The sequence below is a fragment of the Eubalaena glacialis genome, chromosome 3 (genome assembly GCF_028564815.1).
Source record: "Eubalaena glacialis isolate mEubGla1 chromosome 3, mEubGla1.1.hap2.+ XY, whole genome shotgun sequence".
Classification (NCBI taxonomy): Eukaryota; Metazoa; Chordata; class Mammalia; order Artiodactyla; family Balaenidae; genus Eubalaena; species Eubalaena glacialis.
In genome coordinates this window covers 163,335,246-163,360,442 of record NC_083718.1, presented here as the reverse complement: position 1 = coordinate 163,360,442, position 25,197 = coordinate 163,335,246, and the positions used below count along the sequence as shown (strand labels likewise).

The 25,197-nt window shown below is 40.7% G+C and overlaps 1 protein-coding gene and 1 pseudogene across 8 annotated transcripts in view; both read left to right on the top strand.

Annotated features, from left to right (window-relative positions):
* The window catches only part of MACF1 (microtubule actin crosslinking factor 1), a 339,529-nt gene that overhangs the window by 199,338 nt on the left and 114,994 nt on the right, over positions 1-25,197 (top strand). For 6 of the 8 annotated variants that reach the window (XM_061184457.1, XM_061184454.1, XM_061184455.1 and 3 more), the window contains exons 31-41: positions 945-1,052; positions 1,238-1,336; positions 3,170-3,322; positions 3,629-3,717; positions 6,638-6,773; positions 10,298-15,736; positions 16,291-16,444; positions 17,740-17,951; positions 18,039-18,191; positions 21,705-21,938; positions 24,168-24,317. In XM_061184457.1, the coding sequence (XP_061040440.1) occupies positions 945-1,052; positions 1,238-1,336; positions 3,170-3,322; positions 3,629-3,717; positions 6,638-6,773; positions 10,298-15,736; positions 16,291-16,444; positions 17,740-17,951; positions 18,039-18,191; positions 21,705-21,938; positions 24,168-24,317 (6,927 nt within the window). The remainder of the gene's footprint in view (positions 1-944; positions 1,053-1,237; positions 1,337-3,169; positions 3,323-3,628; positions 3,718-6,637; positions 6,774-10,297; positions 15,737-16,290; positions 16,445-17,739; positions 17,952-18,038; positions 18,192-21,704; positions 21,939-24,167; positions 24,318-25,197) is intronic. The other 2 variants (XM_061184460.1, XM_061184459.1) reach the window with 1 other exon arrangement.
* On the top strand, positions 5,949-6,139 carry LOC133087405 (cytochrome c oxidase subunit 7C, mitochondrial-like; annotated as a pseudogene).

The following is a 25,197-nucleotide window of genomic DNA, read 5'->3' as shown; positions in this document are numbered from 1 at the left end:
TGTATATATGTCAATCCCAATCTACCATCTGTTCTTGCTCCTCAAAACATGGTCTGTGAATCAAGAGCATCGACATCACCTGGTAACTAGTCAGAAATGCAGAATCTTCAGCCTGCTGAATCAGGATCTGCATTTTAACAGGATCCCCAGGTGAATGTTGATATTTGAGAAGATCTTCTCTAGGTCACTGAGAACTTTCAAACAGAGGAACGAAGTGGTCACCTTTTTGACTTAGAAAAGTTATGCTAGTAGCAGGACAGAAAGTAAATTGGAGGTGAGACTCTAAGCAGGAGAGTAAGAGGCTGTTGCACCGTCATGTGAGCTATGAAGAGGGCCTGGACCAGGGCAGCGCTCTCAGGATTGCAGAGGAAGCGACAAGATAGCATGGCGACATGAGAAGAGCGTTGGTTTAGGGATGGAAGACAGATTCCAATCCTGACTGTGTCGCTCACCCACTGAGTTAATTAGGGAAGCTCACTGCCTGTCTCCTGGCCTCAGTTGCCCCATGTGTGAGATGAAAGGATGGGGTCAGCACACAACAAACTGCAAATTCAGGAGCAGCAAACTGTGACCCACAGGCTAAATCCAGCCTGCACACCTATTTTATATGGCCCATGAGAAATGCCTGTAAAAAATCAGAAGAAGAATAATACCTCACGACATATGAAAATTATATGAACTTCAGCTTTCAGTGTCTCTAAGTCTTGTTTTACCATAATACAGCCATGCTCTTTCATTTACTTACTTCCTATGGCTGCTTTCACTTGCAGTGGCAGAGGTGAGTAGCCATGACTGAGACAGTACAACTTTCAGGAAAAGTTTGCTAACCTCTATTCTAAAGGATCGTCAAAATGCCTTTCACCATTGAAATGCTGTGATGCTACTGCATGACAGTGTGAGCTGTAAGCCCTGTGTAAACGTAGTTCAATGTCTTCTTCCCCCAGGACTATGAATTGCAACTGATGACATACAAGGCCTTTGTGGAATCACAGCAGAAATCCCCGGGCAAGCGCCGTCGCATGCCTTCCTCTTCAGATGCCATCACGCAAGAGGTGAAAGGGTGGGGCAAGGACGTGTGCCGCTGTCCTCCCTCAAGGAAAGATTCGCTCATCGAGCCCTTACAGCTTGATTACTGTCGAGCGTGTGACTTCATGAAAACTTCCTCTTATTGTCAACTGTTTAAATTGACTTTTCTGGCAGATAACTTATCGAAATTGTTTTTTTTTTGGAACCGTAGTTCATGGACTTAAGGACTCGCTACACAGCATTGGTGACCTTAACAACTCAGCACGTGAAATACATCAGTGATGCACTCCGGCGGCTGGAGGAGGAGGAGGTGAGGGCAACGGGGTCCTAAATCATCTTGAAAGTAGAATGAAAAATCTTGAACCTCATCTATCAAGATTTAAAATGCACACACAGCCGATGACCATTGTTCACAGTAGTCATGTTCTATGAAGTCACTGTGCACTCTGCACCAGCAAATTCTTTTTTTTTTTTTTAACATCTTTATTGGAGTATAATTGCTTTACAATGTTGTGTTAGTTTCTGCTGTATAACAAAGTGAATCAGCTATACATATATCCCCATATCCCCTCCCTCTTGCGTCTCCCTCCCACCCTCCCTATCCCACCCCTCTAGGTGGTCACAAAACACCGAGCTGATCTCCCTTGTACCAGCAAATTCTGAATTCATGCATCCAGGGGAACACAGGGTTAGGTTCCTGCCAGCTTCTGGTCACATCACAACATTTTTGTCAACGGATAATGCACAACCTGGTTTTATGTGTGTTTTTATTTAAAAACACATTTTAAAATATATCTTACTGATTCACTAACATTGAACTCATGGCCGAGAGCAATATAACTCACACCTGAACAAAGCTTATTAAGCGCATTTTCTCCATAAGGCGCATCACAGCCTTCTAGTGAATAATGAGGACTGACTGTCTTGTGTCTGACACTCCCACTTCCAAGTATCTTTATTACAGAAACATTATAAGCATGAAGAAAGGGATATGAACAAAGATCCTTAATAAAGCATAATTTGTTAAAGGGAAATAGTGGAAATATCCAAATTCCATATGATGGAATGCTATGAAGCTGTTAAAAATAATGGAATAGATTTAAATGAACCAACAAGGAAAGATATTTATAATATATTATTTGAGGAAAAAAGCAAGTTGAAATACTATGTATAATTATGATTTCAGTAATAACAAAACTGTGTGTCCCACAAAGGGACAATATGGGCATACAAACAAGCTTAGAAATATATATATACCAAATTCCTGGGGAAATGAGATTAAAGGAACATATATTATGAATTTCAGATTGTTTGAATTTGTTGTAATGAGTATGCAGTCTTTTTGTAATTATGAAGATCTTCTATGTCTTTGCAAAATAAGTTTCCACATATTCAATAACACTTATAAAAGAAATGCTGTTGGAAACATTAACCCATACCAACTTTTGCCCATGTAAATTAGCAAAAGACTTCCTTTCTGTCAGTACCTACCTCATTTAATCTCTGTAGATGTCCATCTCTTCATCTGTAAATCTAAGAATTATGAACATAAGTAAGATGCTATATGTGAAGGGCTTTTTAATTAATTAATTTTATTTTATTTATTTTTGGCTGTGTTGGGTCTTTGTTGCTGTGCGTGGGCTTTCTCTAGTTGCAGCAAGCGGGGCCTGCTCTTCATTGCGGTGTGTGGGCTTCTCACGGGCTCTAGGCACACGGGCTTCAGTAACTGTGGCTCACGGGCTCAGTAGTGGCTCGCGGGCTTAGTTGCTCCACGACATGTGGGATCTTCCCAGACCAGGGCTCGAACCCACGTCCCCTGCATTGGCATGTGGATTCTTAACCACTGCGCCACCAGGGAAGCCCGTGAAGGGCTCTTTAAAATCAGTAAATAATTACTGACTACCCATCACATATGAAAACAGCATGCTTTTTTAGAAAAGTGCTAACCTAGATATAATGAATTTAGCTATTAGTATCACCCAGGTGCTGGTGAGCATTGCTGTAGGCTGGGTAAATTATATTTAACTTGGGGTTATTTTAGCTATGATTTAGGTAACATTCATGTCTTTGTTTTAGGAACTCTGAATCAGGCCGGTGTAGTAAGACATTGACCAAGATACTGATTTTCTATTTTCTCTTCTAGAAAGTGGTAGAAGAAGAAAAACAGGAACATGTGGAGAAGGTTAAAGAACTTTTGGGCTGGGTGTCTACCCTAGCAAAGAATACACAAAGCAAAGCTACCTCATCCCAGACCAAAGAATCAACAGACATTGAAAAAGCTATTTTAGAACAGCAGGTGAGTAGAAGGTCCATCTGTCACTTCCTGGGTAGCATAATACGTGATTACTCATTAGGTGGAATAATATGTCACAGTGGGCCACCCAGGAACAATTATGATCTCATTAAGTGTTAACTTCCAGGACTTAAAGAAACTTAAGACGTCATCTTATTTGTACTTCTGCTTTCTAGATCACTGTATATAGTGGTAATAATCATCTTACCTAAGCTAAGTTTTTCCCTAGGATTTTATTTTAAGTTATTTCAAATGATTTTTGGTTCTTTAATATCTTGGGTTCTGAAACTTTTTTCTTCTACTGCATAGGTTCTGGCAGAGGAGCTAACAACCAAGAGGGAACAAGTCTCTGAGGCCATTAAAACTTCACAGATCTTCTTGGCCAAGCATGGTCATAAGTGAGTATTAAATGAGAGATTACAGCACATCTGGGGGAACTGGATCTACCTGGCTAAAACTTCAGGTCATGATCAGAATTTGGGCTGGAGAATTCAGGGTGGCAAGAGCCAGATTATGAAGACTCTTGTAGTTCATCCTGAGGAGTTTGCATTCTACCTGTTGGCTATGGGGAAAGATTTTAAACATGATTGGACATTGTTGATAAAGGTTTCTAGAACAGTTTTATAGAGAATGGATAGACATGGGGCAAGAGTAGAGGCCTGAGAGACCAGTTAAGAGGCTGTTCTGATAATATAGGCAAGAAACGATGAGAGATGGAGAGGGGACAAAGATTCAAAAGATAGTATGGATAATGAACTTACAGGGTTTGGTGACCAATGAAAATTATCAGATATAACTCCCAGGTTTCTGGCTTAGGCCACTGGGTATTTGGTGATGCTGCTAACCAAGACAGAGAATACAGGAGAAAGTATGGGTTGAGGACGAAGGAGGCAGCTATAGTTTCAGACATTATGAATGTGAAGATCCCACAGGACATCAGAGGGTAAACTTCCAGTATGTATTTGGAAGTACCTGATACATTATTTATGCCTTATGTAGTTCCACTAAAGTTGTCCAGTGGGCAGCTTTATGTGTAAATTTAGAATTAATGAGAGACGTTTGAAGTGACAGAGATTTGAGTCGTTAGCATAGAAGAAACCATGACTGGATTAGCTTACAAGGGTTCAAGGGCTTCTCGGCCTATAAAGGAAGCCTTAGAGAAGTAAGAGGAAATTATGAGTGATACCTTAGAACCTAAGAGAGAACAGAGCTCCGAAAAGAAGGGAGTGGTCAAAAGCCAAGAAAAGTTAAGACTGAGACATGGCTATTAAATTTGGCGAGTTGGAAGCTTTTGGTGACTCTGGTGAAAAGCTGGGGGATGATGTCTGACTTAGAGTAATGGGGAGCACGTGAGGCATGGAAGGTAGTGATAATGAAATTAGACTACTCTTCCAAGGAGCTTGGCCATGGGAAAGGAGAGAAATAATACAGCAAATACTTAGAGCAGAATTTATGATCAAGTAGAGGTTTTGTTTTGTTAAAAGATCGTGGAGACTTAACTGTGTTTATGGACTGAGTCTCAAGGACCGAAAGGGAGAGAGAAATTGAAGTCATAGGAGAGGGGTTGCAAAGGATGTAGGAGAGGATAAAATTTATCCATGGGTAGAAAGTACAACCTTAAACAGGAGTTGAGACACCTTTTCCTCTGAGGTCTGAGGAAAAGGAGATTAGGAAAGGTATGAATACAGATAAATATGCCAGAAGTCAAGTTAGAAAGTGAGAGAATTAGTGCCCAGTGGTCTGTATTTTCTCTTTGAAATAGGGAGAGAGGTTGTTTGCTGCAAGTTAGAGTGGGAGCCTCCAAGAGGATTGTCAGGAAGCACGGAAGTCCAGTAGAGGTTAGAAACCAGGAAGACCTCTTCTGTTGATACATGGTTTTGGAATCCCCCCACTAGATAGACTTAGGCTGCATGTGGGAACAGAGAAGTCCAGGGGTTTGGTTGATCTGGGACTGGAGTCTTGTTAGTGAGGAGAGAGTGCAAAGATAATAGGGAGTAATTGAGATGGTGGCCTGTGGGTCTGGACTCCAAAGAGAAGAAACTGAAGATAATGGAGAGGACTGATGGATTAAGAGAGATGGAGGAGTCAAGGAAGGTTTGGGAAATCTCAGTAAGCTGATGGATACTTGTAAGATGAATCACAGGATTCAGTCTCAAAAACACAATGTAGAATGAGAAAAGGAATTCAAGATAGTGATAACTTCTGGGGAGAGAGGGATAGGAGCAGGGTTGGTGACAGATACACATGGGACTTTAATTCTATCCAGTAATGTGTTATGTCTAAGAGAAGGATCTGAAGAAAATTTGGTAAAATACTACAGTAAAATTTGGTAAAGTTGGATAGTTGGGTAATGAGTAAATGAGAGTATATTTTATTCTTCTCTTTTGTCTCTTTAAGATATTTTGTTTTTAAAAGAGAAGAGGTGTAGGAGTAAAGAAGGAAAACTAGCCAGGTAGGATTATAATCAGAAGTTACAATCCGATAGTAGATTCTTGAAGTTTAAAATTTCAGAAGTGGACGGTCCTTGCACACAGGGGAACAAGGTCTTGAGGAAAGGAGTGCTTGGTGTGCTGCCGCCATTTCTTCTGCCTTCAGTTTCTGCGCCTTTCGCAGGGCTTCTGACAGCGCTATGTTGGGACAAAGCATCCAGAGGTTCACAACCTCTGTGATCCATAGGAGCCACTATGAGGAGGGTCCAGGGAAGAATTTACCATTTTCAGTGGAAAACAAATGGCAGTCACTAGCTATGATGACTTTGTACTTTGGTTCTGACTTGCTGCACCTTTCTATATAGTAAGACACCAACTGCTTAAAAAATAATCCATGAGACAGATACGAAGAGGAGCATTTTAAGATGTGCAGTCTCTTTGGAAAAAGGATCAAACTCTTGAACTCAGCATCCTAGATATGTTTGTAAATAAATTCCTGGCATAAATCCTTAAAAAAATAAAATAAAATTTCAGAAGTGGAATAATTTTAGATGATGGTAGCAGCCAAGTTTGCCATGTGTGGGTGGGACTGAAGTGGCGTGGAGCACACTTGGATTGAGAAGGTCGCAGGACTACAAGCATTGGGTGTTAGATAATTGGTGACATGAGCATTGACATAACCAAGAATCATGACTTGGTTTGAGATAGACAGGAAAACTGTGAGCTAGATGCCAAAGTGTTCAATGAGTATGGAAGAGTGACCAGATGATCCATCATGAACAGTGATGAAGATGAATACTATCCAAGGTGGAGAAGTCATTTTGAAGCAATAGAGGAGAGTTTGGGGAAAGGTTTTTCTCTAAAAGAGCTTTCATGCTTCATCTTCCAGGCTCTCAGAAAAAGAGAAGGAACAGATATCTGAGCAATTGGTTGCCCTGAATAAGGCTTACCATGACCTTTGTGATGGTTCAGCAAACCAGCTGCAGCAGCTTCAGAGCCAGCTGGCCCAGCAGACAGAACAAAAGGTACTTTTAGTTTTCTCTCCAAATGTTGGAAGGGTACCTTCTGAACGGTATGAAGGCAGCTTTGCTGATTGGGAGTCATGATCACTAGCTTTCCATGACCAGTGTGACTTGATTTTTAACCTCACTGTAGCAGCCATTTGTCTCGTGTTTCTTTACTGGGGTTCCACGATGTGTTGGTCAGTCAAAAATCACTAGAAGGTGCTTACGGCTAACCCCGTTAGACCTGGTTCACTGTTGTGTGATCTTCCATTTTGTGGCAGACCACAGTCAAGGAGAACCTAAATGCTATATTATATCTGATCAGAAGGCAATAAGGTTACTCTGTGGCATTGTCACTCAAAAGTTGATAGCCAAGAGTTCTGAATATTGGGAAGTAAAGGCCGTGAACCTCTTCCCCCCATACTTTTTTCCGTGTCTACTAAATAAATGAGAAATGTTAATTTCCAAAAGAAACTGGTGGATTAGCTGCACTGACTGAGACACTGGTTCCCCTTACCCATAGTCGCCCCATCATGTGACATCTTTACCAGTTCCCTCTCATGTTCATTTCCTGGACCATATGGAAGTTGTTAAGTTCCTGCTGGTTGTCCTAAGTTCTTCCTGGATACTTGTGTGTATATGTAAACTTACCATATTATATACATGTGTCTCTGGGATATATATGTGTGTTTGCCTGCTTATTTCCTACGTTGTGAAGCAATGGCCAAATTCCGTGGGGCAGGCCAGAATTGAAGCTCTTGTGGCAATCAGATTTGGTCTAGATATTGCTCAAAATGATATTCATACAAAACATGCTTTGACTCTGGTCATGAAATCTGTGCAGCAGGGGCTAGAGTTGTAAAGACCACAATGCAGAACCAGCTATGATTTATTTGAGAGCAGATTTCCAAAAAGAACGTGCTGGTTTAACATGCTCTGTGTGAGGTAGCCCACTTCTAATGGCTCATTGCTTCACCATATACGGGAGTACGTGAAGAGTTTTAACAATTGCTTGCTGAGAACATTCAGTTCTCATTTTGAAAGGTTAAAAAAGGGGAGAAGGAAAGAAAGAAAGTCAAGCTGCTGAGCACCACTACATTGAGCATGATGTGTCCCCTGTTACCGTTCGTGTGTTTCATGTGAAGTATTGTTCTGATTAACTGACATCCTTGCTTACAAGTTTCACTAACCCTTTGGAGTTTAAGCACAAATGCACAAAGGGAAAAGAGGACGACCTGTTTGGGGTTCTTTTTTGCAAAAAAAACAAACAGTCGCATGCTGGACGCTAACACCAAGCTTACACTGTGTGTGCGATACGGCTGAGCTGCCCCATAAGGCTCTCTCTCTTATCTGCCCAAGGCACACCCTGCAACCCTGGTAAGTAGAAGCCTTTTATGTTTTCTTTCCTCTTCTTCCTCTGTCTTTTTCTGCTTGTTGAGGTCAGAATGCCCATGTTTGATGGGGCCGAAATGAATTTCTCTGGATTATTTCCCGATACAGTGATTCCTGCCTCTCCTCCAATTACGAGGGTGTTAGAAAGAACAGTCTTTTCTCTTTGGCTGGACTCCAGGCCTTTTTTCAATACCAGCATTTCTGAGACTCTGTGAACTCATGGAAGAAATTAGAGGTTTCCCCAAAGAATCTTTTCCTTTGTCATATTGTCTGCTTCTGAATAGTCTTTACGTGGATTTTGTAAAAGGAATTTTTCATATATTTCAGAGAGTCACATGCCAGTGGGATTTTTTCCTTCAATCTATAAAGACTAGATAACTTGTAGATTCACATAGCATACGTTTACCTTATACAAGTTAAACTCTACATTCTGGGTCAGAAAACAGAGGGAGGATGAAGAATAACACATAATATTTTAAATAGTGTGGAGAATTCTCAGTTATTCCATTATTTGAACAAATACAGTGAGATGAAGATGCGACCCACATCTGCTTCCTCATTTGCTGTCTGTTCTGCGTCTCCGATAGTGTGCAACTAATCAAGCTTGACATCCTCAGGGCATGTTTTTAAAATCTGGGGGAAATAGGTTAATGATTTTAAGGATTTCCTTACTATTTATCAATTTATTCATTTATTCATCAAATGTTTCTTTAACTGCTGGTACGAGTCCTGGACATCCACTGGGCAAAGTACCTGCTGTTATGGAGCTTACTTCTCACTGAGACAGAAATGAAATGCATTATATAGGAGGCAAGGAAGTGATTGGCAGTTACTTCAATAAGATCCTCCATGAATAAGTTAAGTTAAATAAGGATCAAAAAGTAACACTGACTAAAGAGGGATAGATAAAAGCATGTATAGAAGACGAAGATAATGCACACTAACAAGAAGAAGTGGAAAGTTGGAGATTAATAAAAGTGATGAAGTGTTCTAAGTGGTAAAACACTGGAATGATTTAATTTCCGAATAACATCATATTGCGATGAAAGGCTTCAAAATAGGAATTCTTCAGAAGCTGTTTTCACGCTTTTTTGTGAGGGTAATTTTGACAATGTGTAAGGCTTGCCTTATTCTCTGTCCTTAGTACCTAACTCCTGTGTAAGATGCAGCTCTACTGTGCTTATCCTTCCTGCTCTTCTGGATCTGACTGGGGAGGCAGTATAATAGCTTGAGATTTAGAGTAAGATCTTGGTTTGATTCTGGAACTCATTCATTTTGTGACCTTGGACAAGTTACCTTATCTCTCTGTACCTCATTTTCTTATCTGCAAACTAAAAATTAAAATAATTGCTTTCATAGGATTGTTGTGAGGTTGTCAGTGCTTAATAAATATATTAAGTGCCCAACAAGTAGTAGCTGTCATCATGATGATTGTACTACCCATTCTAGCCTGGACTAGAAGAAAAGTTATTAGTGGTTCCAGAGTCAAGAGTCCCTAGTCTGCTCCTTCCTTGACTTGCTACTTCCAATTCCTAGAGCTAATTTAACTCAGAGCCATTGCCATGGGACACGCTAGCACTGGCCACCAAGAGTATGACCGCTCCAGTTGCTAAACAGCTGCCTGAGTAATATACACAGGGCCATTTACTGAGCTGCACAGCTGTTGCTGGGCTGCTTAAGTCTCTCTTCGAATCCTGTGGACCCATCGCGCTGAACTCATCGGCAGGGAGGTCCTACTTCAAGAGTCTTCTGCGTGGATTGCAACACTGAGAAGTTGTTGTATGGGGTTGAATTCTCACTTTGGGGGAGCTGGTATGTGTCTGTAGGAGCCTTTGTGGTGATTTAGTCTTATAAATAGCTGTCCCCTCACTTTCACTGCTTGCTACTTTGTAGAGCTTGTCACTCAGATATGCTTAATGCTACCATCCCTTGAGTAATCTGTGAACTTCTGGCCATGTTAAACATTTTGTAGTTTAGAAAAATTCTTTTTTAGCATTAACACTGCCAGGCTTCAGAATGTTTCCTACAGGTTGGGGCTCATCCAGACTGGGTTTTTCTTGTGGTCAGAATTTGATATACTGTAGTTCTTTGAATGACTCTTTCCAACAATTGTGCTTCTCTGATTCAGTGTTCTTTTTCATTTTCTCTTGTAGGGCTGCAGAGCAGTTGCTGGGGTGATTGACCTAGGCACAGTGGAGATATTTCCCATCTTCAGAGCCATGCAAAAGGGCCTCATTGACCAAGACACAGGCCTTGTGCTCCTGGAATCCCAGGTTATCATGTCTGGCCTCATTGCCCCTGAGACCAGTGAAAAGCTGTCTTTGGAGGAGGGCCTAGCCAGAAACCTCATTAATCCCCAGATGTACCAGCAGCTCCAGGAGCTAGAGGATGCCCTGTCCTTAATCAGCAGGCTTACTGAGAACAAAGGCCCTCTTTCAGTGGTGGAAGCAATTGAAAAGAAAATAATCAATGAGAAAGTTGGACTGAAAATCTTAGAAGCTCACCTGGCAACTGGAGGTTTCAGTCTCCCCCCTGATGAGAACTGTATTAGCCTAGAGGAGGCTTTTCACCAAGGCCTCATTTCTGCCTGGCTTTACTCAGTGTTAGAGTCTCACCTGAGATCATCCAAGAACTTGATAGACCCAAACACAGCTGAGAAAATCGGTTTACTAGATCTGATGCGGAGATGTATTGTCTACCAGGAATCAGGGTTGAAATTGCTGCCTGTCAAGCAATTGGCAAGGGGAATGGTGAGCTTGAAATCAGGCCGGAAGGTTAGCATTTTCCGTGCAGTTCAGGAAGGGCTAATAGATAGGCAGGTCACTGTCCGGGTGCTGGAAGCTCAGCTTTTTGCTGGAGGCATAGTAGATCCAAGAACAGGACACAGACTTACAGTGGGAGAGGCTGTGAGACATAATTTGATTGACCAAGATATGGCCTGTGCTCTTCTCATAAGGCAGCTTCAGACAGGAGGCATCATAGACACTGTCACTGGGCGTAGGCTGACAGTAGATGAAGCAGTGAGCAATGATCTAATAGCTGCTAAGATTGCACTTGTGATTCTGGAGTCCCTTTGGTCATTCATGGGGTTGCTATGGCCCGAGTCTGGAGAGATTCTCCCAATTACAGATGCCCTGGAACAAGGTATTGTGTCTACTGAACTAGCTCATAAAATCCTTAGTGGCCGACAGCATATTAAAGCCCTATTTCTACCAGCAACCACAGAGATTTGGTCCTGGAAAAAAGCAATAGAAAATGGTATGTTAGACAAAGATCTTGCCAATAACTTGAAGTCAATTTGTATCCCCGATGTGATGCCCCACATGCAATTAGCAGACTCTTTAGAGCGAAGCAAATTGAACACGAATCCTGGAACAGCAGGTGTGCTGTGCAGCAAGGGCCAAACTGAGGGCATCGCAAGCCATAACGAGAAGCTGCTGTTTCATGTGATGACTCACAGCTATATTAATGTGCGGGATGGACAGAGGCTGCTCCTGTTGGACAGTGAGCTGATAGAGGCACTAACAGCAAGAGGTGATGAAGCAGGTCCTCCAGAAGTGTTTGGAAGCGGGCATCAGAGACTAGAAGCTCCTGAGAAATTACAAGAATCGGTGAACGTGAAAATCACAGAAACTTTCTGTGATGGGCTGACTGTGAGGCCACGTGAGTTCCAGTTTTCTTCTCGGAACAAAGAAGATCCTGATCAGGCAAATTGCACTGAAGCAAAAGGCAAAAAGACCATTGTAGAACCAGAAGAGAACCCCAAAAGGGACCTGTTTGTAGGGCAACAAAAAGTGGGAAATCCAAATGTTGATACTTTGAAGGTCATAGATAAAGTCAAGTCAGAGTTTAAAAGGCAGTTGTTAGATACCAAAAAGGAAGACCAAATAGAAGTATCTACCAGAGAAAATGTCAACAAAGGATTTCTCCTTATGGTACCTCCTGAGGAAGCAGAAGATGTGACTTTGGTGGAGGACAAAGATCCTTTTCCTGTTGAACCACCAAAGGAAGAATGGCAGACTCTCAGAGAGACTTCCTTTATGTGTCAGAAGGAACAAGCAAACACACTTGAAATTGAATATACTCTAGGTGAAACTGGAAGACCTCTCATAAAACCCCAAAGCAAAAAGTCACAATTTCAGGTAGAGAAAACTCTAGTTTTAGAATCGGAACTAAAGTCTGAAAAGGATAAGACTATTCATTCTCTGGGCAGAAAGAAAGCATTAAATAAGACTTGTTTGGGTAGGGATGACCATAAACAAAGTACAGAAGGACACAACATGGCAGGTGGTGGTATGATGATGTTAGAAAAGACAGACAAGGAAGCTAATGGCAGTGAAACTTCCCTGTCATGCAGTCATCCTTCAGAGTTGCTTGAAGAAGCTACCTTAAATATATTATCTGCACAATTACTAGAGGGCGGTATCTTTCATGAACAGACAGGTCAAAAGTTCCTACTAAATGAAGCAATAGCCCGAGGCCTTGTGCCTAGTCACACTGCTGTGAAACTTTTGGGAAAGCTGAACATGTTTCAGGGCTTCTTTGACTCTCAGACCTGCGAGTCTTTGAAAACTGAAGAAGTCATTGATGAAGGTCTAATGGATGAGAAATTGTTACACAATGTCCTCATGGCAGACAAAGCTATAAGTGGTGTCTTAGACCCTCGTACCCACACACTCTGCTCTGTGAAGGAAGCAGTTGCCATTGGACTTCTTGACACACAAACAGCCACCAGAATTTTAGAGGGGCAGGTGGTGACTGGTGGAATTGTTGACCTGAAACGAGGCAAAAAGGTTTCAGTAACTTTGGCCTCAAATCTTGGCTTGGTGGACAGTGCTGACCAGACAGAGCTTATAAATCTGGAGAAAGCTTCTAAAGGCAGAGATGCTGAAAAAGCAGTTAGGGAGAGATTAATTAGCTTACAATTGGAAACAACTGGAATTATGGACCCTGACAGCAAAGCCCCTTTAACAGTTGTGCAGTCCATTGACAGAGGGCTTTTGGAGAGGGATGAGGCCATGCGGTTGTTGACAAAGCAGGTGGTAGATGGAGGTATCATTCACCATATATCTGGGATGAGACTTTCTGTTGATAGTGCCTTTAAACATGGCATCATTGATGAAGATTTAGCCGAGCAACTCAAAAAAGTTGAGAACTTAAGCCTCCATCAGTTCTCTCATCCTGAAACAAAGGAAACTATTTCCCTGTCTGAAGCCATAAAATTAGATCTTGTTACCCCGGACTTGAAAAGAGAAATCCAAGAAATTCAGGCCTTGACTGGAAGCTTTGTAGATCTCATTTCTGGCCAGAGATTGACCTTGGCAGAAGCTGAAAAAGAAGGACTCTTAACTAATAAAGAAATATTGTCTTCAGGAATGATGAATGGGATTATAGATCCTGAGAATTACAGAATTGTTCCCTATGCAGAATTAGTAAAAAAGTGTAAGATTGATATTGAATCTGGACAGAGGTATCTAGAAGTAATTCCCTTCTCAGACATTAAAGATGGAGCAAGTGACAAAATACTTACATTGTCTCAAGCAATTAAGCTTGGAAAAGTAGATTTTGCAGCTACACTGAAGGTTCTGGAAGCTCAGGCAAATGCTGGAGGAATCATAGACACTGCCACGGGGAAAAGATTGACATTGGCATCAGCTTTGGAACAGAAATTAGTGGATGAAAGCATGGTCCGAATTATTGCATCCCGTCAGGTGTTAGATGGAGGAATTATTGACATATTTAATGATCAGAGATTGACTTTAAAGGAAGCTATTGAGAAAAAACTTATTAGCCCTGAACTGGCAACTATAATCCAAGTAGATACCTTCGAGTCCAGTGATCACCAGGCTCAGAGTGAAAAGCAAGATGGAATTGAAGTATGTGAACTAAAGAAAGAATTTCTAAGAAAGGAAATGTTAATTGCTTGTAGTCAGACTGCTGAAATGAGTTGTGGTAAAGGAGAAAGTGAGAAATTATTTCAAATTGAAAACCAATCTGCACGGAAAAAGGTTAAAGTGAGAGTTTCTAATGTGGAGCAGGCAAAAAAGAGCAGGGAAATTTCATTAAAGGAATTGGAATGCAAGGGTCAGGATAGGAGATCTTCTCGAGGTGCTAAAGAATCTTTCAGTATCATAATTTCTAGTGATGGTAATGGTAAATCACTGGGCCAAGGTTCAGTGACACACCCTCACTCAGAAATTTGTGATTTTAACCCCAAAGAGGTGGCTTATAATACCATGGAAAAAAATACAAATGAAGAGCAAGACAAAATAGTGGCACAGACAGAAATTATTTCTCAAATGAAACAGTTTATATCAGGTCTAGATTCTAAAGAAATAAGGGGAAACCAAGGAGAAATTATTTCAGAAGTACAAGAATCAAATTGTGAAACTCCGGGCAAATTGCCTAGTCAGCAGGTTATGCAGAAACCAGTGAAAACCAGGGAGAAAGGTAAGAGAGGAAAGAGGGAGATGATTGTAGAAGAAAGTGTCAAAACACGCAAACCAGCAGTTCTTTCAGAAGAAAAGCTGAATCAGGAAACTGCCATTAGAGATGACCATGACTCTAATATAGAGAGTCAACCTGTGGAAATAACTATAAGTGAAAAAGGGAAAGAAACTGATGGGGAGCTGGGATTTTCTGTTGTTGGTGAAGCTGAAGATTCTTCTTCCCAAATGATACCCAAAGGAATTTCTGTAAGAAATCAAGATGCTTTAACATTCTTCAACTCTAATCAGGTCAGTGAAGGAGATGTGAAAAATTTAAGCCTCTGCTTGACTTTAAAACCAGAAGAAAATTTATCTCGAGAAGTTACTGCTGGGACCCAGAGTGAAATACTCTCTTCTTTGACCCCACGACCTGAAGGATTGTACTACCAGGAACCAGTTGGAGAAGCCCAAGTTGCAGACACATTCCCGATTTTCACAACAGACAAGTCTTTCCAAGGAACCACCAGACAGGAGACCAATTATCATCAAGATTCTTGTGTTACTTTTAAGATTAGGGAAACCAAAGATCTGACTTTCTCATCTAATGAAAGTAAAGAAAAATCATACCAAGAAGTACCTTTTGACTCAACAAGCGCTGTTAAATTGGAAGAAATTAGAGTAGGCTCCAAAGAAGTCAGTTATTTGGAATTCTCAGACAGAAAGGACCTTCATCCTCAGGACAACAAAAGTGATCGTGAACGTTGCGGAATTCTTGAATCTAAAATAGTAACAACTCAGGAAATAACGGGGGAGAAATTTCTAAAAAAGTCAATCCCTATAGTTACAGATGCAGAAGCAGGGTCCTTTGAAGGCATAGTTACTCAGGGAGTTCCCAGAGATTCAGTGTCTCTTCTCCCAGAGAAACTGTCCAAAGATGTATCTCGAAAAGAGAGTACAGGACAAGAGGATGCCACCATTAGTCCTATTCCAGAGACCAGTGGAGAAGAGATGGGACCCCTAATATCATACCCCACAATGAAGATGGATGAGAAGACACCACAGGAGAAGCTCAGAGAGAGGTCAGAGCCTGGCAGTGAACAAACCCCCTTCATGACTGCAGCGGGGGGAACGAGTGTGAACCCGGAGCCCTTCAGAGCTACCAAAGTAAGTTACACAGTGGTGTGTTTGTGTATGTGTGTGTGTGTGTGTGTGTCATAGCTAATTTCATGCTAAGACTCTTGACAAGATACTGAGTTTTCATATGTATAATTGTATACATATATACACTTCAGGGCACTAGGTGATTCTCTAAGATATAACTTAGTTTATCATCATCTGCTTGTAACATAGTTGTTGGAAAATTAGGCAGTGGCTCTGAATGTCTTTCTGAAATTTGCAAGGGTTTTAAGTTAGACACTAACGTTGAAGCTAATTTAAAATACTGAGGCTATGGTACCTGAAGTCAGAATAGGTTTTGGAAGTTTTGCTAAAATGATGCTTATAGATTGATAATTTTGAGCTTCTGCTCCCTGAGGAAATTTAATAAAATCACTTTTTTGTCTATTGATTTGCGACAATTTAGACAAAATAACATATTTTATTTCATTCCATCCAATGTGTAGTAAAAATTTCTATTCTATTCTAAGACCCTGACTGCTTAAAAAGCAGACTTAAAGGAGTATGTCAGATTTGAGTGAGTTTTCTTTTTGGCTCCACAGAATGTATTTAACCGGCAGCTCTGCCTAGAACATGATGAGAAGTTGGTATCCTATCTGTCTGTATTACGAGACATTGAAATGAGGACCAAACAAATTCAACCTCTAGAGCTAAACCTGGCAGAGCTACAGGATCTGCTGTGTCAGGCCAAGGTAGGTTCCCAGAGACTTCCTCCAGGCCCATCGGCGTGGAGAAAATAAAGACTATTCAGGAAGAAAAACGTGTTCAAAAACACTACCATTTAATGGACAAAAAATAGATTGGAAAAGTGTAACTAGAGATCTGTGAAGAACACCAGGGAGTACTAGTCTCACAGAAGCCAAAGCAGAAGAGACTCAAGGGAGGAGTAGTCGGCAGTGTTAAATACAGTAGGGAGACTGAGTACAGTGAGGACTAAAAGGGGGTTTAGTGCCTGAGAGTCGCTGGGGACCTTGATAAGAACAGTTACAGTGGAGTCATGGGATATAAACTAGGTTGCATTGAGAATAAACGGGAGGTTGGACGGTACGGACAATTAATGTATGTCATTCTTTCCAGAAGCTTGATAGTGCAGGCAAGGAAAGAGAGGTAGAACATTAGCTAGAGGAGATGGACTAAAAGAGGAATGTTTTGAGTGAATTTTTAGGCTGAGGAGAAAGAACCAATAGAAAAGGAGAATTTGAAGTTAGAGGAGAGAGGAAGTGCTGACTCGTGGAATGAGGTCCCTGAGGACATGGAAAGGCATAGACTTAGACAGCCTTGAGCGGGAGGAGGAATAGCTCTTTGACTGAAACTGGAGGCTGAGAGTTGTCACAGGATTGGAGTCACGATGAGGACAGAGATTGTAGAGGTTTACCAGCTCTCTCAGTATCTAGAGTATGGCCTTGGGCAGTGGGGCTGAAGGGGAAATGAGGATGATGCCCAGAAGAACTACCGAGCTCTTCCCCAGCTTGTTTCTGGCTTCTCTACTGAGGAGCAGAATATTGAGGAGTAGCTGAGTGGGAAAGCTGGCTTGGGATATTTTTATGTTCATTGGTTCTGCTCCCTTGGACTTTGGAGTGGAAGACTCGTCCTTTGATTGACTTATATTGCATAACATTATTTAAAGCATAATGACACTCTTGGAGAGGCAGCAAGTTGTAGTGCAAGGAGCATTGCACTGAGTCAGAAAACCTGAATCCAAGTCTTGGCTCTCTTGCTTATCAGCTGGGCAACCTCAGGGGAAAACAAATTCACATTTTTAAGCACTGAGGAATCTCTCCTGTTAATCCAGGATAATAATATCTACTCTGCCTACTTCAAGAGTTATTGTGAGAACCAAATAAACTAGTGAATGTCTATAAAAACATTTTATAAACCGTAAAGCCTGTGTAGGCCTGAGGTGACAGAAAAATATGTTCACAGCTTATTCCTAGACAGCAAGATTTCTAGTCTTGATTTTGGAGGTAACTCCACTTTATGCCCTCAGGTAGTAGACAGGGAGCTAAAGGATCTGTCCACGGTGGTGAGTCAGGAATTGGAATGTGTGAATCAGATTATCATCAGCCAGCCTCAGGAAGTCCCGGCTCAACTGTTGAAGGCTCTAGAAAAAGATGCCAAGAATCTTCAAAAGTCCCTCAGCTCTGTGAGTGACACCTGGGGTTCCAGACTACTCCACCTCCAGAATGCTGCAGAAGTAAAAAAGGTAGCTTCTTGTTTTTATTCACAAAGGCTCACAAACTCTGGGTAGGCTTGGAGAGTTTTATCATCTAATTTGCCATTTATTTCTTAGACTAGAGTTTTAAATCGGTATGAACAGCTAGAAGGCAGACTTCAAGATCTGAGAGCCTGGGTTGGCAATACCCATCTTATTCTGAACAACAAGGAGCATGTCAATGAAACAGATACCGTCAACAGCCTGAATCACTATCTCCAACAGTATGAGGTAAGCAGTCCACCAGTTCTCAAGCATGTTTTATTTGTCCTTTTGAGTTGTATCAATTTTATTTCTCTGCTAGGCAAACTGGTATCTGTACTTGCCTTTCTTAGAAAGTCTAACTTTCCATTTGAGAAATAAAGTCAGCTACGTTTAGTTTTTTAGGTTATCATACCTCTGGAGCTTCTTCAGTGATTATGATTATTTTTCCTTTCAGCTGTACTGAGAATCTGTGGAATGGCCTATAAGATTATCCAACTTCATCTTCTCTTTATAACTGAGCATCTAGTATCCCTTTTTTCTATTTTGCCCAAGATCTAATCCTATGCGGACACACCAGTTGTTGTTTTTTTTTAATGATTCTAGACTTTCTTTTTTTTTGCTTTTTATTTTTTGAATTTTATTTAATTTTTTTTATACAGCAGGTTCTTATTAGTTATCTATTTTATACTTATTAGTGTATATTTGTCAATCCCAATCTCCCAATTCATCCCACCCCCACCCCCTGCTTTCCCCCCTTGGTGCACACACACCAGTATTTTAAAAATTATTATTATTATTATTTTTTAACATCTTTATTGGAGTATAATTGCTTTACATTGTTGTGTTAGTTTCTGCTGTATAACAAAGTGAATCAGCTACACGTATACATATATCCCCATATCCCCTCCCTCTTGCGTCTCCCTCCCACCCTCCCTATCCCACCCCTCTAGGTGGTCACAAAGCACTGTGCTGGTCTCCCTGTACTATGCAGCTGCTTCCCACTAGCTATCTATTTTACATTTGGTAGTGTATATATGTCCATGTCACTCTCTCACTTCATCTCAGCTTACCCTTCCCCCTCCCCGTGTCCTCAAATCCATTCTCTACATCTGCGTCTTTATTCCTGTCCTGCCCCTAGGTTCTTCAGAACCATTTTTTTGTTTTTTTAAGATTCCATATATATGTGTTAGCATACAGTATTTGTTTTTCTCTTCCTGACTTACTTCACTCTGTATGACAGACTCTAGGTTCATCCACCTCACTACAAATAGTTCTATTTTGTTTCTTTTTATGGCTGAGTAATATTCCATTGTATATATGTGCCACACCTTCTTTATCCATTCATCTGTCGATGGACACTTAGGTTGCTTCCGTGTCTTGGCTGTTGTAAATAGTGCTGCAATGAACATTGTGGTACATGACTCTTTTTGAATTATGGTTTTCTCAGGGTATATGCCCAGTAGTGGGATTGCTGGGTCATATGGTAGTTCTATTTTTAGTTTTTTAAGGAACCTCCATACTGTTCTCCATAGTGGCTGTATCAATTTACATTCCCACCAACAGTGCAAGAGTGTTCCCTTTTCTCCATACCCTCTCCAGCATTTATTGTTTGTAGAATTTTTGATGATGGCCATTCTGACTGGTGTGAGGTGATACCTCATTGTAGTTTTGATTGGCATTTTTCTAATGATTAGTAATGTTGAGCATTCTTTCATGTGTTTGTTGGCAATCTGTATATCTTCCATGGAGAAATGTCTATTTAGTTAAGTCTTCTGCCCATTTTTGGATTGGGTTGTTTGTTTTTTTGATATTGAGCTGCATGAGCTGTATATTTTGGAGATTAATCCTTTGTCAGTTGCTTCGTTTGCAAATATTTTCTCCCATTCTGAGGGTTGTCTTTTCATCTTGTTTATGGTTTCCTTTGCTGTGCAAAAGCTTTTAAGTTTCATTAGGTCCCATTTGTTTATTTTTGTTTTTATTTCCATTTCTCTAGGAGGTGGGTCAAAAAGGATCTTGCTGTGATTTATGTCATAGAGTGTTCTGCCTGTGTTTTCCTGTCACACACCAGCTTTGATCAGTGATCTAGAGCATGGGTTTGCAAACTTTTTCTATAAAGAGTTAGATAGTAAATATTTTAGGCCTTGCAGGTGACCTGTTTCTGTGGCAGCCATTCAGTTCTGCTGTTGAAACATGAAAGCAGCCATAGACAGTACATAAACAAATGGTTGTGGACATGTTACCATAAAACTTTATTTACAAAAACAGGTGTCAGGCAGATTTGGCTCGGGGACTGTAGACTGCTGACCTCTGATCTCGAGAGATGGTTTTCTTCTTTTTAAACTACAAGTTACTTGATTCTTTTTATAAGTCAGTGAGAGAAAGTTAAAGATTCTGAGATACATATGAGCCGAGGATTCTCCCCCCATCCCCACCTCCAACATTGTTGTTTCTTTTGGTTATACTTAAGGTAATATCAGATAATACTCACATTGGTTTATCCACGCTCTGCTATAGATATTCCTCTCCTAAAACTCTTTCTAAAGTCAGAGCAGAACTAGAGATGTTCCCTCCTATTCCATCCTCTTCATTTTCCCCAATCTTAGGGGACACAGACCTAAATGTTGTCTGTGGTCAGGCTTCCTTGTATGCAACCTCGTCCCTCTTTATCTTGCAAGAGTTGGCCTGCCTTCTTCTTTCATAGCCTTTTATCCAAATATACCATTGGAGGAGTGACTAGCAGACTTTATCTGTTCACGGGCAGAGTACTAAAAGAAGCAAGGGTGAGAAAAATTTCTAAGATACAGTACGAGATATGAAAACAGAGCATCTCATGCATTGGGATCCTTGCCTAGTTATAACTTACACAAATTCTGTTATAGAAAGAGAGCCACAGCCTAAGCCTCATTTTCCTAGTGACAGTTTCCCAAATCCATGTGTTCACACATGAAGGAAGTATATAGTCTTGTGATAAATATCCAAGAAGCCCTCCTCCCAGCCTGCTTTTCAAGATTGCTGACTACGCTCAATTTCAAAGTGATAGACGGGTAGATATCTTACTTGTTTTTATGTTCTTTATTGCATCCAGTATAACATAGTTGATGATCACTAAATGTTTGTGGGAAAATTGCATGCTTTTTAATTGTCTGAAAACAGATAAATTCTAGTGTTTAGGCAGTTTTCTACTGCTTTAAAGAAGCAATATAACTATTATATAAGAAAGTCTGACTGTAATCCTTTACAGTTTTAAAATATGTAAGCAACATTATTTACTCTAAAGGCAAATTTCAGTGAACCAAAAATAAATTGAATATTTTCTCACTTCTGGCCTACCAGGTACTCAGGGCTAGACAAATACAAATAGGTATTTGAATCTAAGGAAATACAATTAGACAGATATATCTCAGACCAAAAATTCATGTTATACTTTCCAAAACTTAAAAAAATACATTTTTTCACAGACACCTGGGATTAGCTGTACTGTAATTCTGGTATTATAAATAATTGAAAGCTTAATGCATTTAGAAATCAAGGGCTAGTAAAGGAAACCTAACTGTAACATGCGAGGGGTTTGGAGAGGCCAGAAGTGAGAGAGACTTCGGTTTGGCCCTAGAAATTATCAGTGTCAGTTATAAAAATGCAAGAAATTAACCTCTGTTTGATCATGTTGATTCTTTGATTAGAACCAACAGCTTCTGCTTCTATAGAGAATAAGAAGTTTCTTTTCTTTTTTCTTTTTTTTCCTTTCCCCACTTACCTTAGGATTTGAAACAGCCCATGGCTGAGAGGAAATCTCAGCTGGATGCACTTGCCTTTGATGTTCAGTTCTTTATCTCTGAGCACGCCCAGGACTTGCCTCCTCAGCAGAACCGACAGATGCTAAGGCTTCTGAATGAACTGCAGAGGTCCTTCCAGGACCTTGTGGAACGGACCACAGCCCAGGTGGATGCCTTGCAGGGCCGTCTTCAACAGATGGAGCAGGCAGCCCGGCTTAAGGTCAGGCTGAACCAGAAGCTGGGCTCAGTTGGTCTCTGGGATGTCCTCTATCTTTGGGTTTTCTGGCCAGACTCCGTTTGTCATGATTCCAGGAGCCTGCGTTTACCAGTTTTGATTGGTTCAGGCCAGTTTGGTACTGGTCCAGGAGGCAGCTGTTCTGACTGTTTTTCTTGCCGTGTTTTTGGTTTTATGTGTGTGTGTGTGTGTGAGAGAATATGTGTGTTTACATGTGTATGCATGTGCAAGTGTTTTCTTTTTAGTGAGACTCTACTGTCACTGTGTCTCATTGTCTCTGACTTTCAAATGAAAATTTTATCCCTAGCCCTTATTTCTCCTACTCTCTCCCTCAGCATTCTCTTGAGGACTGTTAGGAATGGTCCTGAAATCAGTTTTATTCTGGGGCTTTTCAAATGATTAACAGTAAGATTCCTTGACCACCTTCAAACAGCTGACAAAAAGATTTTTATCAGAATCATATTAATTTTTTAGCACATTTGAAATTATTATTTTCTAGCACCGTTCTTTACACTGTTGTGCCCAGTGCTTATTCAGTTATTGGAAAACTGTGTGTAGAAGCACTCTTGATACATTTTGGGGGGTGGGGGGAAGCAACTAATCATCTCACCACCTTCTATCACAAGCCTCTTCTTGCAGGACTCAACATAATTGCATTAATGGTAACATCATAACCTTATAATACCAAGAATGATGCTTATGCCATTTCTGCTGTTTGAATAATAAGTTGGAATTCAGCAAGATGATACTAGAATTGTCCTTGTCACCAGCAAAACTGTCTCAGGGTCTCTTTTATTAAATATTGTGCAAAGTAGAATTGAGCTTTTGAGTCAGGCTTAAAGGATATTAAAGGCTTAAAGTCAAGTCTCTATGTCCCTTATTACTGCTTAGTTGTTTCAACTGTATTGAATTTGAAGTAAAATACTAATGAAATATGTTAGGTTACCTTCCATATCTGGAAATTTGCAGTGTCCTCACTTGGGAATTTATATAGCCTGGTGTAGCTTATGGATAATTAACGAAATAGCATTGGTCTGGGCCACCTTAAGACACAGCCCACATCCAGGATAGGCTCCTGAGCTGCAGAAGGTGATACAGTTGCATGTGAACATTCTCTCTAAGCGTGTAATTAATTCCACAATGTTTATTAACCTTGTTATTGTCAGAAATGCTCTGCTTCTCTCTATATTTGCCCTGAATGCATGTGTACGTCTGTGTGTTAACTTGTTTGCTTTGCTTTTTTCAGATTCAGTCTGCACCCATCCTAACCCATGAAGATCCTGTTTTACAGCTGAAGAACTCTTAGGAGTTCTCTTCCAGAGCCCTTCTATTTGTCCTAAAGAGGGGGAGAGAGGGCCAATTTGGGCACCTGTTTGTAAGTGCAGGTGACTAAAACACCATCAGAAGGTAGACACTGGTGGAAGATGGTTCTAGAAGGATGGTCAGGAGAACACATCATGCTCAATTGCTCAATCAGGTGCTTCAGTGTCATGCGACTGAGAGGTCTGGAGAAAGGATCGGGCACAGAAGTGTACTCCCTCCTCCCCTTGGGCTGGCTTTTCTCTTGGGTAATGGTATAGACACCTGAAGGACTGAGCCCGTTGCTATTCTGGGGCAGTTCCCTTCTCCTCAAAATAGCCAAGCCCTTCATGCCTGGCATGTAATCATTCCATTTAATGGGTGTCTGCATTTGTGAGACATTTGATTTATATAAAATCAGCTCAATTACTAAGAAACTCAATTAGCTTATAAATTATCCAGTTTCTTGATTTTTACTCCTAGTCTAGTCCTTCTAATTTTCCATATTATGACTTAACATATAGTGTATCATCCAGTTCCAGTAGAATTGATCAGAACCGCTAATTTATTATTACCACCAATATCATCTGTGGATTTTAAGCATCTGGGCTCTCTGTTCTCCATTTCCAAGGATAATAACAGCAGTCTGGCAAAGGAGCTTCCAGACCAAAACCTGGGAGCATTCTCACGCCAAATCACCCCTGATTATAATCCCGACCATAGCCCAAGATTAACAGACGATCCAATTGAGGGGAGCTTTCTGAATATGATTTCTGTGCCTTTTCCTCCTCTAGTCTCCCACCAACTTTTCCATCCTTGAGATATAACCTTCCTATTTTACATTTCAGAGAGTTATCTTGTATTTATAAAATGAGAATCATTAATTGTCTCTTGGCCCCTTTGCATTTTAATTAGACCCTGCAGAAACAACAAAATACCTGTCACCAGAAACTGGAGGATCTTTGCAACTGGGTAGGACAGGCAGAAAGAGCATTGGCTGGCCATCAAGGTAGAGCCACCCAGCAGGATCTCTCTGCTTTGCAGAAGAACCAAAGTGACTTGAAGGTCAGTAAGAGCTAACTCATTTTTTTCATTCCTTCAAGTATTTATAAAGGCTTGCTATGTGCCAGGCACAGTGCTTAGTGCCAATAACATAATGGTAAACGTCCCTGCCCTCATGAAGCTTACAGTGTAGTGGAAGAGACAGACATTGCACAAATAATCACAAAAATGAACATATGATTTATTCAGTATTATATCTATAAAGGAAAAGTTACATGAGAACATATAACAGAGAGACCCAATCTTGACTTGGATATCAAGATTACCTTAAAGAAGTATCACTTAAACTGAGAAACAGAGGGTACGTAGGGGTTGATGCATGAAGGTGTGGGAGGAAGAAGAAAATTGCCAGGCAGAGGCCTGTACATCAGTCTGGAGGTGGGAATGGGGTCGAGCACAATGTATTCAAGAGCTGAAAGAAAGCTAGTTCAATTGGACTGTGAAGAAAAAAAGGAAGATTAGTGAATGATGAGTCTGGAGGGTAGGACCCAGATCCCTCTGGGCCTTATAGGCTACATTAGGATTAAGGAGTGATAACCAAGAGAGTTATAAAGGACCAACCAGGCCTCAACTCCGCTAGAATCCTGTTGTCAACTCTTCTTTATAGAAGAATGATCTCTTTGAGGATAACTCATTGCAGAATAAAAATCATGTTTATGGGCAGTCTCCTTTTTTGTCTTCACTAAATATCTTCTTAGAAATTTAAATTTAAATTTTACTTAGAAAATTAAATATTAAAAAAGTTTCTTAATTAAAAAGCATTTAAAATTTTATTATCTCCATTGGTTTAGGCATAAACCTTAAGCAAATTATACTCAGGGACATACGTCAATTGCAGACAATGTCATCCTAGTCATTCATCTTCATGCTGTTGAGAGGTCTT